Source organism: Meleagris gallopavo, chromosome 24 (assembly GCF_000146605.3).
Source record: "Meleagris gallopavo isolate NT-WF06-2002-E0010 breed Aviagen turkey brand Nicholas breeding stock chromosome 24, Turkey_5.1, whole genome shotgun sequence".
In the NCBI taxonomy this organism is placed as follows: Eukaryota; Metazoa; Chordata; class Aves; order Galliformes; family Phasianidae; genus Meleagris; species Meleagris gallopavo.
Window position 1 is genome coordinate 3,483,840 of NC_015034.2, and position 13,086 is coordinate 3,496,925.

The following is a 13,086-nucleotide window of genomic DNA, read 5'->3' on the forward strand; positions in this document are numbered from 1 at the left end:
GGGAGGGGAAGGGAGAGGAAGAAAAACTATTTATAACTGTCAGTCTCAAGAAACCACAATTACAATGATTTAATTAACACACGGAGAAGCTTCAGGCAATCACATCGTTCTAAATTTAAGAAGTAGCACACTTCAGGCCCAAGATGATTTAGAACATTAACAAATGCTAGTTGAACCAGGGCAAGAATTTGATGGCCTTGTTGGTTCCCTTTAAAGCATCCATCACGGCAGAAAGATAATCCAAATGGATGTGTTAGTAGAAGATGAGAGCAGTGAAGAATCATCTGGGGTTTCAAAGGCCATCATGCAGAAGAAGAAGCTGGTCCTTAATGAGAACGGAGTTTGAAAATGAGCAAAAAAAACACAACGTGAGTCTATTCATCAAAGCCACAGTATGCATTAGAAAAGTCTGACAAAAAGCGGAGCTAGGATGCATGAAAGTGCAAGTCACCAAGAGTGAGCCTGACCTCTTCATAGGGATCTTGTTCTCAGAGATAAATGGGTCCTCCACTGGCCCAATGCACAGGAGGGGGCTTGGCACAGTGCAATCACAGGACAGCTTTTCCCTACACAAGACTGGCATTTGGAGTCATTCAATAAACAGGATACAGCCAGAGGTTTCTTTACAACCTGGATTTCAGTCCTCAATGGCTGGTAAGGCACCCAGAGCTGTTCATGCCCCATCCCTGGAGGTGCCCAAGGCCATGGATGGGGCCCTGGGCAGCCTGAGCTGGTGGGGAACAAACAGCTCATGGCAGGGGATGGAACTGGACAATCTTTAAGGTCCCCTCTAAGCCAAGCCATTCTATAATGCTATGAACTCATCTGAAAATAAATTGCTCGTCATGCCTCTGTTGCCTCTTTCTGTGCCAAACCTCTATGGATTACACACTGGGTCCAATTCTTCCCAGTAAGGACTACTTCCTTCAATATTTCTATACAGTGATTGAACTTGGGAGTTGTCACAGCTGCAGCTCAAACACAAATAACTGTAGTAATAATAATACCCTTACAGTGAGTTTACCTTCCTTCACTTTCTGTTATTGATTGCTTCTAAATACGATGAACATACAGGAAAAGCCTACTTCTTCCATACAAGAAAGGAAATATGCCAATGTATTTGTTTGCAAAGAACAACAGTAACGAACCTTCTGCTTTAAAGCTGGTTCTTTCATTATCTGTTAAGAATCAGAGATAAATATTTCTTCTACTGCAACATGTATTTATATCTGTATGTAATAGGAAGCACTGCACACAGACCCCATGCTGAATGTACCAAAAGATCTTTGCACACAACATAATTTCTAAGCTCTGCCTGTTGCAGTGAAGGACATGTCACATTCCCACAATAGATTTAACAGGCACTGAGTTTAAAAAAAAACATAATTTTTCCCCTGATATAACACTTTTGCAGTGCAGCTGCAGACACAAAATAGCAAATACTGTTACATGACAAAATAATTTAGAAATTTCAGTATCAAAATCAAGACTCATTTATTAAAGTCAGTCTTTCCCTATTTAGGTCTACACAGAGCACATAGCCGTACAAGAGCACAACAGTAGAATTCCACCTCTGATCATCAACAAACCGATCATGCTACTTTTCCCCATAGGCTAATAGCAGAAAGACTATTTTTGCTTCTATTTTTTCTGTATTTCAGAGGAAATCAGACAATAGCAGTGACAGGGAAAGGGGAAAAAGAATGGAACTGTAGCAGCAAGGAGCTGTTGCATAAGATTGCAATCTGGGTGATGCAGAAACTAAAAATTAGAATGATGTTACTTATCCACTGAATTTTGAGATCTACAAATGAAAGATACTATGCAAAAAACAAACAAACAAACAAACAAAAAACCCTCTTTTTTTACTATGAGGATAAAAAAAATAAATGATAAGTTCACATCCTCCCTCATAAGGTCCTGTCATTTTCCCCTGGGTGGTGCCCACTGACAGAGGGCTTTCAAGGAAAGCCTTTCTGGCTTGCTTACATCCATGAACTTCTCATGTCCTCACCAACAGCATTTAAATGTATCAATGAACCTCCAAAATAATAATCTTGACCTAAAATGCTTGAGCTATGAAACAAGGATGGAGATTTTGCTATATTAATATACCATGGGGTTGAGAGATCTCAGCTGATCAGCATTTCCTGCCCTTTATGTCCTTTCCTGCTCTTGTAGGTAGAAAGACTTCCATGGCAGCTGGATGGCTACTACATCTACAGGCAAGAACCTTCTATTTCTCCTGCACCCTTACATGGCTTAAAAAGGCAATGAGAAAACAGATTCATCAGGCCAAGAAGCCAGTATTCTCAAAGTCACACTCTCCTGCACCATTCCATACACAGTGTCATAGAATCATAGAGTTTTTTGAGTTGGAAGGGACCCTTAAAGGCCATCTGGTCCAACTCTTCTTCAACAAACAGGAACACCTACAGCTCTATCAAGTTGCCCAGTGCCTGGTCCAGTCTGACCCTAAGTGTCTCCAGAGACACGAGTGTCTCCAACAACAGCATCTCCTAGCTTCTAACAAAGTATGTACAGAGGCAACAACCCCCAGGAGATTCCCAGGAATTGACTCAGTCATCTTCTTTTATGTAAGACAGAGATGTACAAGTAATCCAAGCTTATTTGGCTCCACAAGAGGCAGATGTGATAAAATCTGATTAGTGTCAAAAATGTTTACAGCTGCAGCCCATCTGCGTTCAGTCCCATATACTTGGCTTGCAATGGCCAAATACCAGGATGTTAGTGCTATGAACACAAATCACAAAGGAATTTTACACGTCAAAATGTTTACAAGGAGAACATGACAGAGAGCTGTCCGCTTCTCTGTGCCAAGCAACTCTTGCTAGCAACACATGCAATCTCCTGAAAATAACCTGTAGATCTATCTTAGTGGCAATAACACACCTGCACAGTTGCTTCTAGCAGCATCAGACTGCCTCCAAATGTGGATGCATCCGGGAACAAGAAGCAGAGCCAAGTGCACAGCTCCCATCCAGCACCCCGCCTTGCTGGCTATAGCATAAGTCAATGTCAAGAACCAAGTCAGCACTGTTTTTCTGGAGGGGAGCTGAAGGAACGCTTCCAGCAGCAGGATACTTACTAACAAGACTGTTCGCATCCTTTCAAGTGAGATTTTTGTGTGTGTTCGTGTGTATTTAAAAGAAGAAACAAATGAATGGGTTCGACAGATTTTTCCCTGTCTCTGCTAGCATTCTCCCTCCTGGCATGAGCTACATAATGGACTAAAATTGATTTTTTTTCCCCTCCTTAAAATACTGGCAGCACATCACAGAGCTCAAGCAGAAGCAGAAGAAGGGGTGAGAAAAAAGGAGAGATGGAGAGGGTAAATTGCATCTGTCACAATTCCAGCCATGCAGGAATCCTTCACAAAGCCTGAGCAATGATTATAAAAGAAATACAATTATTTTCTTCTCTTGTACAAAGCTTTTACAGTGCGGTTCTGTCACTCCTCACCATGCATATCACAAACTGGTTTTCACTATATGGCAACATAAAGGGAAGAAGAAGAGGTGATGGGGGGCAGGGAGGATGCCATTCTGTTGGATATGTCTGTATGAAGAGCGCGCATCCTCGGTGCAATTTCCGAGTTCTGTCAATTAGCTGTCAGCCTGGATGAGACACAGTGGAACAAACGTAATGCTGGAACACAGGAAAGTTCCAAGCCCAAGTGAAAATTGGGAGATATAGGCTCAGCTTTTTCCTCTGCCTCTAATTTCTTGCTTTATCTCAGAGCGAGCTCTCGGCAGAACGCATATTGTAAGAACAGATCTCAGATCAGCTAATCTCCCAACCAGACACCTGAATAAGGATTGAGTAAGACTTTTAGAAGTGCTCAACATCCTCCTGCAGCTCCCTTTTCAAATTCACAACCAGCATCTCAAATGCTGCTGATGTGCAGCTGGCTGAACTCTCCCGGAAATACAGCCAGGCATTTTGGTAATATGTTGGGAAGTCTCACGCTTTGCAAGTGCTGAGCCCTGGAAAATTTGCCCCTATGCATTTATGACTACATTACTTAGTGCTTCTGTAGCACAGCCTCCAGCATACTGACACTATGCTTGCAACCACAAATAATAGCAGTATATGGAAGGCTGCGGGAGTTAACACAGACTATGTGTTAACAAACACACATTTCTACCTTCAGACCTAATCCTGAAGATATTTCCAAAATTTACCTCCTGCTCAAACCTCTCACTGGCCCTGTGCCTAAGAGATTTCTCCTCTGACCCACTTCTGACATATTTCAGAGACACTGCAAGGAGGAAATCACTATTACCTCAGTCTTTGCCTAATTTCTACATCAGAGCTTGTGACAAAGTTTCACTGTGTTTCAAGCAGGAACTTAAGGTCCATTGATAATCACAGGGAGGTGGAGGAAGAGGTAGAAGAAGAGGTGAACGAAGAGCCAAAGCACCAAAGGATAGGAGAGAGCTCAATTAACATGGTCCATCCTACAGCTTTCCTAAATACAGTCGTTAAAAAAAACGACTGCAACTTCCTTGCTCCTAAAATGAGGGCAGTAGGCTATGGAACCAACAATCACTTGCCACCTTCTTCTCTCTGGAGTGCACTACCTGGAAAATCACCTTCTTTTTACATTACCTAAATCACATAAAAACTTAAGCCTCCGCCATCAGGTCTTTGCTAAATTTTCTTTATGTGAATATAAGACCAAAGGGAATATTGTCACTGTTCTTAAAAAAGCACACACAAAAGACAAACAAAACCCACCACTCTGCCAAACTACTGAGTGACTTCTCTCTCCTGAGGCCACCACGTCCCATAAGATCTTGCTTAGATCCTGGACATCCTTTCCAAAATGAGTTAGAGAACCACCTTTCCAGAGCTGGAATCTTGAGCTAACAAGCATCTGGAAAGAGAAGACTTTTTTTTTTTTTTTCTCTCCCTTTTTGCATCTTCCTGCAAACAACACAATATGATGTTTAATAAATACATGATAATCAACAGTGGCATATCAGCTTTTCCTTTTAAATTAGGCTCAAAAAGAAGAGATCAACAGTAGTCCAATATATTTGCATATGTTATATTTCTCTACCAATCTATTTCTTCCCACTGGCGAGAGGGGAGCGAGCAGAATTCAAAGCAAACACAATTTTGTGTGACTGATTTAGCAAGTATGAATTCAAGTGACAACTGCCCTGGTTTTCACTCCAATGAAAAACATAGAAGCATCAGAGCAGAGACATTCTTGTATGCGAACAGGTGGGCTTGTTTGTCAAACTCTGGGGTATGGTTAGACATGGAGACATGGAAGTGTAAAGAGCAACATTGCAGGGTCTGTGTCAATTGTCTCTCAAAGGGTTTCACATCAACTGTACTCAGCTAACATGGAAAAGATGTTCACTTGGTTGGTTGGTTGGTGGTTGGTTGTTCAGTAGCAGCCAGCCTGAGAAACAGCAGAGGAAAAACCTAGCAGAAAGGAGGAAACATTTCTCGAGCGATGTTCTGATAGTATGCTATATGTGGATATTCTGTGTGCTATGTATGAAACACAACGTTCTAGCTTGGTTTATAAAATTGCTTTTTATGCTCCATGATCTTCAGCAAATGTACAAATAAACATGACAGAGAGAGGGAATAAGAAGCACAAGCACAAAGCAAATACCAAAATGAGATAGCAGCAGTCTGCTAACTGGATGTTGAGAGCCAAAATCATAAGCATCCAGTTATTTTAGAAAGCTTTGCCAATAGACTAAATAGAATACCATGGGCCAGGTGTCAGTGATTATAATCCCACTGATGCCAAGAGAGTTGTTCCCGTTTACAGCAAGCCTGACTTTGGCTGTGCCTCTGTAGTACAAGAAATAATTCATAAAGCACAGTTAAAAGCAGCCTTGCAAATTGCCTCTGGCACCCACTGCTTGCAGATAACGACCCAACATGGGGCAGCTCCTGTACACCCATGTTGCTTTGGTGCAGCCAAGCAGCCAAGGCAAGTTGAACTCAGAACAACCATCACCACCACCTACTCACATGTGCAGCTGCTGTTAAAAAATAAACCTGTGTGAATGCCTAAACATGTTACTCCAAGGCCAGTTCTGCCATGGAAAGACAGTGGTTACGTATGAGAAGAGCTGGATACTTGAAAAACAAATGCAGAGCTCTGACAGTAATGGCTGTGTCCAGTACAACAATAGGCTGCACACAGGAACATCCATTATCACCAACTTCCAACAGAGGAATACGCTCAGGCATATTCTTTCCTAGGTTAACAGGGAATTAACCCATAACTAATTAACCCATTAACCCTTCTCAGAAAGATACGCAGGTTTTGGACATCCACGGTGCTTAAAGGTGTGTAGGGGTTGGTATGCAAGAGCAGATATTGATATGAAAAATATTAATGAAGTACAATCGATAAACCTTAAGTAATTGATGCTGACAACTGCTCTGCTTTCATTTTGATAACCAGGTACTCTTCTCTCTCTATACGTTCCTGTTTTGGGGGAAACCTTGGCTTGAGACCAATGAATTAGCAAGTCAAACCCGTGGGAGGATGAGCCTGAGCTGTCTCACTTGTCCAAAGCAATAGTTTCAGTAATAGTTTTCCTGTAAGCAGATGCATCTGGGTAAATTAACTATTGATAACAAAATATCCCATTTTCTTCCTCCCTTCACCGCAACATTAAGCCTTTCCACTGCTGAACATACTACGGGGATTTTTTTCTTACCATTCCTAAGTACTGCACAGTGCATATCTGTCCTTTCACAAGTGGAACCTTGTAGCTATGGAGACGAAGGATGTTAAATCCAAGCTGAAGATAGTATTTCAGTAGGGGCTTATGGCTGCTACATGTGTCTTCAGTGCTCTGCTGCTTTCTGTCTCCTCCAGTCCTCTGTGCTAATAGCCAACGCATAATTAATACCATGCAGATTCAGAGCATATGTTCTCCCAGTCCCAGCACTACTGCATTCAGAACAGGCTTCCTGAATTTATACCACAACGAGGAATCCCAAAGATAACGGGATAAATAGCCTGACTTCTGCAAACTTGTGAGCCAGTGTAACTTAACCTGAGCAGCAGCTGAATCAAGCTGCTATGGCACTGCAATAGCACCTGGAAACCAGGTGAGCTGGGGTCCCCTTGTGTTTAAAGCTGTGTCTAACACTCAGCAGCAGCAGGAAGAAATTATGCCATACTGACCTTCGGTTACCAGACCTGGTAGGTCTCTTTACCTATTTATTTATCTCCCATAATCCAAATTATTTGGATTTCAGCCTCCCAAACAGCAGCAGATGTCCCCTTATCTTTTGTGCATTATAATTACGATCCATATTTCCTTACGATGGTTTCATTACGTGCACTTTTCGATATGACACAGGGATTCAATTGTCCTCCAAATCATCTTTAAATCAAACAGCTCCATACTGAAGCTAATGACACTTTAGTGGTGTTAAACTTGAGCAGGAAGACAAGACAGCCTTTCAGGTGAAATTAATGCTCCTTGTGACAGCTGGTGAAAATTCACAGTAACTTTGTTAGCATCTTTTTATTTCTATTTGCGCTGCTAGCAGAAAAGAAAAAGCCAAAGCACACAGTGATTCACATAATGCTGGTAGAAATGACAGGGGCACGACAGGTGCTTTTCCCTTTCTGAAGGCAATGCTGCTCCAGATACAGTAACCCCAAATCATCTCTATTTTTGCTTCCCCTTAGTTCTGCGGTCCAAACTCAGATAGTGATTTCAGGTGCCAAATACCACACATCTTACAGAAGCCCTATTTTCTGAAAGTGCAAAACATCCAATTTTCAAAAATGGGGATCCAAGAATCGCAGCCTGCTGAGCACTGCTCAACTTTAACACATCTTTCAGACTACCTCACTGCTCAAAATCTACCATAGCTTGTTCAGTGTGTATAAAAAGATACAAATGAATGTCAGCAGGCACACTGACAGTATATTCAGGTAGGATACCCACAACCAGGGAACCAAAATCTACCATGACCCTCTAATCACATGCAGAGTTAAGTAACAAGTACCGAAATGTAACCATGGAAATCCTCCTCATCAGGAATAAATAAGCAATTATATTCACAAGTAAAAACGTTTCTTACATACATATTAAATAGTGTCAATGACAACGCAACAACAAAAAAATACAGCATTTTCTTGCCAAAGCTTAACAACAGAGAAAAGAAACACCAAGAGCTTTTCTTATTTGTATTTCTCACATACTTAGTAAATCAAAATTATACTGCATCCTTAAATGCAAGCAACTACTGTCTTCCAGTAGAGTTGTGTCTCAAGCTAAACCTTCACCAAGCATCTGAAAGTTTTCACTAAAATAGAAAAAAACAAGAGAAAATCCCTGTCTCAAACCCAGATATTTGCAGATGTTTAAGCTGGGGTCTTTGCAAGGCTGAAATCTACAATAAGCTAATGAAGAAGCATGGATGTTTCTGGTTATCCATCAAAACAAGTAAATGCTCAACCCAAACCTATGCTGCAGTCTTGCTGTTTCCACGTTTACCCCCTGAATCAGATAGAAAATGCAGAAAAGCCTTGGCATTATCACTAAACGCATAAGAAAAACCCCAAGATGTGACATGGGGTCTGGAGCAGAGAGGACTCCATGCTTATTTTTAAAACAGAAAAGGTTCTTAAACTTCTCTGCCTCTAGCAGTACAGGAAAGATGGGCCTCACACTACAACCGATAATTAAATAGGTGCAGATGAGAGGGGGATAATGCATCTTTATCATAGGTGTTTACTTCATCTTAAACTAATTCTATGTTAAGTCTGAATTGTTCAAAAATAATCACTGTCACTTCCCTGATTGCTACAATTTAATGAGATAACCTCACATGCTGAGCAAACCCCAAAGCAAAAAAAAACTCATTAATCTTTCTAGCATTTAGAGACACCTCAAGAGCTTCAAACATTTACCTCTCCTTCCCAGCAGCTGAAATGGTTTTAGGAGGATCATGGTTCATACCTCACATTCCCTGGAGCCAGAGATGGTATACGTGCAGGGCCCAGATCCATTAACGGATACATCCATGGTCTCAGAGTTTGTTGGCTTGTAGTCCACGTAATACTCCTGTAAAGGGGAGTTCATTTGCCTTTCAGACTCCCTGGCCTTTTTCCTGCGCCTCTTCATGAGCGAGTGCTGCTGGAGCTGCTTCATGCTGGCTGGATAGCGCTTCCACGACACGTAGATAACCAACAAAATCATGGCCACGGAAAGAAAGAGGGCCACGCTCCCAGCAATGATTTTGTGAAAGGAAACGTGCTCGTATTCGGGTTCTACTGCAGGTGTTGGGAGGTCAGTAGAAGGGCTTGGCACAACAGACGTTGGCTGGTTGCTTTCAAGTTTGGAAACGGTAGGCTTAGGAATAAAGACAGGTCTCTGGGGGGTTTTGGGAGCCTGATATGATCTTTCAGTAACCACCACCTGGATTTCGGCACAGATATTGTATGTCTCCACAGCATCGCTCACTTTTTCACCCTGGATTTGTTTAGGGCCTGCACATATCATAGTGCTTTCCTTATTTCCCTTGAAATTCTTAAGCCAAGTAAACAGAGGGCAAATGCTTCGAGTACATTCCCACATATTTCCGGATAGAGTGATGGAGATGAGCGAGATCCATGTATTAATGGTCTCCTGAGAGATGTTGGTGAGTTTGTTGGAATCCAGGTTCAGCTTTTGCAGGTTGGGGAGGCACTGGAACGTCCCAGGCTCTATCCCTGTAATGTCATTTCCTGATAAATCCAAGTTATGCAAGGAACTCCAAGTCCACGTTAACCCCTGGCTGATAGACCGGATCCTATTCCACTGCAAGTAAATTGAGCGAAGGTTGAAGAGGCGTGGGAAGTGGGCAAAATTGATCTTAGAAAACTGGTTGTGCTCCAAATGGAGCTCCGTCAACTTCAAAAGGCCAGCGAAAGCATTTCGGGATAAGCTCCGCAGGCGGTTGTAGCCCAAATCCAGAAAATCGAGGTTACGGCAGTCTTGGAAAACTCGGATCGGGACGGATTTCAGCGAGTTAGACCGCAAATGCAAGATCAAGAGCTTACGAAGGCCTTTAAACTGCTCAGATTGCAGCACCTGCAACTTGTTGTACGAGAGGTCCAGGTTGCGGAGGTTGGGGACCGGGTGAAACGTTTTGTTGTGCAGATGGGTAATTTTGTTGGAGCTCAGAATTAATTCCTTCAGCCTGCGGATCCCCTGAAACGCATCCTCATCCACGGAGTTGATGTAATTATGGTCAAGATAAAGCCATATGAGCTGATTGAGGCCCGCAAACTGATTCGATTTAAGCTTTTGAATGCTGTTGTACCGCAACGATAAGCCTTGAGACCCTCCAGAAATATTCTGAGGGATGTCTCTGAATGCGTGAGATTCGCAGTACACAATCTTGCCATCGCATCTGCAGTTCTTGGGGCAAGCTCGCTGAGCCCCCGCAAGCACAACAAACAGCACCACAGGAAGTAGCACTAACACCACACTCATGCCCCTCAGCTGCTTAATTAAATGGAAACCTACAATATTAAAAAGAAAAAAAATGTGCATTGTAAAGCTACCAAAATAATTCACCAATGGGTTTCTAGCATCAATGGGGATTCTGATAATGCCTTAGTGAAGTGATGGGTTATGAAGACAACCCGTTTGTGTCCTGGCTTGCACTTTTGGTTGTATAAATGTCTGCTCTTTGCTTGCCATCTCTCCTAACTGCAACATCACCGGCACTACTCTCGTTATTCAATTACTTGTGCGTGATTTATGAGCCCTTAGAAGGACCAAGAGCCCGTTCTCTATTTGCTGTTCTCCTGTACATCATCTCTCAGGGATGCTGGTATATCCTTATCGCTAGATGCTGGGATTTTAACAATAAACATATTTGTCAAGTCACTGTGCTGAATGCTCCATAGTGCTGGGAAGGAAATGAGGCAAAGCTTCTGGCATTTACATGGTGCTAAATATGTTCCCTGGTAAAAGCAATTGCAAGTTCAGTTCTCCCAAAATTACTGTAAAAAGTGAGGAATCTACTTATTATAAAGTTTGATCCATCTTTAATGCATCCATTTGTTGTAAAACTAAAAATTGTAGGCTTTACTTTTTGCACTAAGTAATTATATTTGAGAGTAGGTTTCACTTGTTCATCATTTTCCATGTGCCTTAAACGCATAGAGATGCACAGAAACAAAGTTCAATCACATAGGGAGGTATTACTGTAAAATGCTAGCATGGGACCTGAGTAACAAGGTAATGTTAGGAGACATTTATTTAAAATGAGTCACAGCCTTAACACTTACTGCCTTAAAGTTATCTACATGGAGGGGTGAATACCAAAGCACTTCCTATTTTTGGTATACATTCATTGCATATCCTCTGTGAAAATATACATAGAAATACTTACATATAAACACTGCCTTTAGAGCAGCAATACACCCAAAGTTTAAAGGGGAATTTCTGTATTGTAGCTACTTTTCCCCAGCCCTCCTCATATTAAGATTCTGCGTTTCAGATGTCAAAATTCTCATATAGAACCGATATGATTGCATGGCCACAGTGCTATTTTCTACATTCTCTGAATAATTATGGAAGGGGCTGCAGGGGGCTGTCAGAATCCCCAGCACATACGCACACTCTCCTCAGCCTGCAGTGATTTTAGGACTGATGCCTCTGTGTCCTGAGTTGCAATCTTGCTAGGAATTAAGATACATTCTTCCAGTAGGAAATATTCTAAGGGCCGGTATCTCCTTGATAAATAATCACCTCTTATTTGTCACATACACAAAACCATCCTTTTGTTGCAGTTATTTCATCTGCTTTTAAACCAAGGGGGCAATCTACAAAATAATTCCTCGTCTAACACGCCTCTGACTATGCATCTCTGCCTTTCACTTTGAGGTTAGATTTTTAATTTAAATCCTCATTTTTTTGCTACTGCCTATGTGTCAGCAGCAGCCAGCTAGAAATATGTTCTTGCTGTTACAGACTTGGGGGCTGGGGGTGGGGGGGGGGTGGGGGGAAAGGAGGGAGGGAAATAAACCTGTCACACTTGAAAAAATAAGACTGGCAAATGACTGCTGGAAATCCAGCAGCAGTATTAGGGGGCATCTTTTCAGAACCACCTATAGAACCAAATCACCCCCTTCCCTTTGGCTTCCCACCTAACTGCAAAGTGTTAACAGTCCATTCTGACAGCCCGAATAATGCCACTACAGGCTCACGGAATAGGAATAGAAACCAAGAAGAGATGTGGTGCGGGCTGCCTCACGCATGCATGTACCTCTGTGCATCGTGTGTGCAGGTGTGTGGGTGGTTGGACAGACAGGAACGTACAGCCCTTCACCCCGTGCATGTACGCACACATTAATTACATATGAAACCACTGCAGGAGGAAAGGTGTGTGTGTTTGGGGGGAGATGGGGGGGGGGTGAATGCATGATCTAAAAATACAATAGCAATGAGTACAATGAGTCACCTGGCACAGGAATGCACTGCTGGTTAGATGTTTTCCCCTCCCGAACAGCTAATAATCCAACTGAACAAAAAATATGCCATACAGCTGCAGCTGTGCTGACAAACAAGCAAGAAAAGTTCACTTACCCATCCTTTTGTCACCAACAAATGTCCTCCTCTTCCTCTCGCCAGCTGTTTTCTTCGCTCTCTCTTCCCCTTTTTGCCTTTTTCCCCTTTGCCTCTCTCTTCTTTTTAAAACTGCTCTCTTTTCCTTTAGACCATCAGAATCTTCATGTCACAGCGCGGCTGCCGCTCGCATCACCGCCATCCAGCGTGCATGCCAGAGCCCCACACAAAGTTCCCTAGAGAGGACAAGCAAGAATTTTGGGGATGAGGAAGGGAAAGGAGAGGGAAGGGGCTGGGGGTGGGGAAGACAGGACGAAGGATGGGGGGGAGTCTGTAAGGGGGGTGGGAGGGGGGTAGGGAGGGACTCTAAGCTCTGAGAGCCATTGTGTAAGTCATCAGAGAACCATCAGCATTAAGTGGCAATCTGCAAGGGAAAGCTACAGCACACCGCGAAGGTAAAGCAACTTCTCTGGGAGAAACGAGAAAAAAAAAAAAAAAA

At 42.6% G+C, this 13,086-nt stretch overlaps 1 protein-coding gene across 2 annotated transcripts in view; it reads right to left on the reverse strand.

Annotated features, from left to right (window-relative positions):
* LRRTM4 (leucine rich repeat transmembrane neuronal 4) overlaps nt 1–13,086 on the reverse strand; it is a 235,090-nt gene that overhangs the window by 188,806 nt on the left and 33,198 nt on the right. The window contains exons 7-8 of one of the 2 annotated variants that reach the window (XM_031556765.1): nt 12,609–12,823; nt 8,988–10,534 (exon numbers count right to left, since the gene is read on the reverse strand). In XM_031556765.1, the coding sequence (XP_031412625.1) occupies nt 8,988–10,534; nt 12,609–12,612 (1,551 nt within the window). In that variant the 5' untranslated portion in view covers nt 12,613–12,823. Of the gene's footprint in view, nt 1–8,938; nt 10,535–12,608; nt 12,824–13,086 lie in introns of both variants that reach the window. The other variant, XM_031556766.1, reaches the window with a different exon arrangement.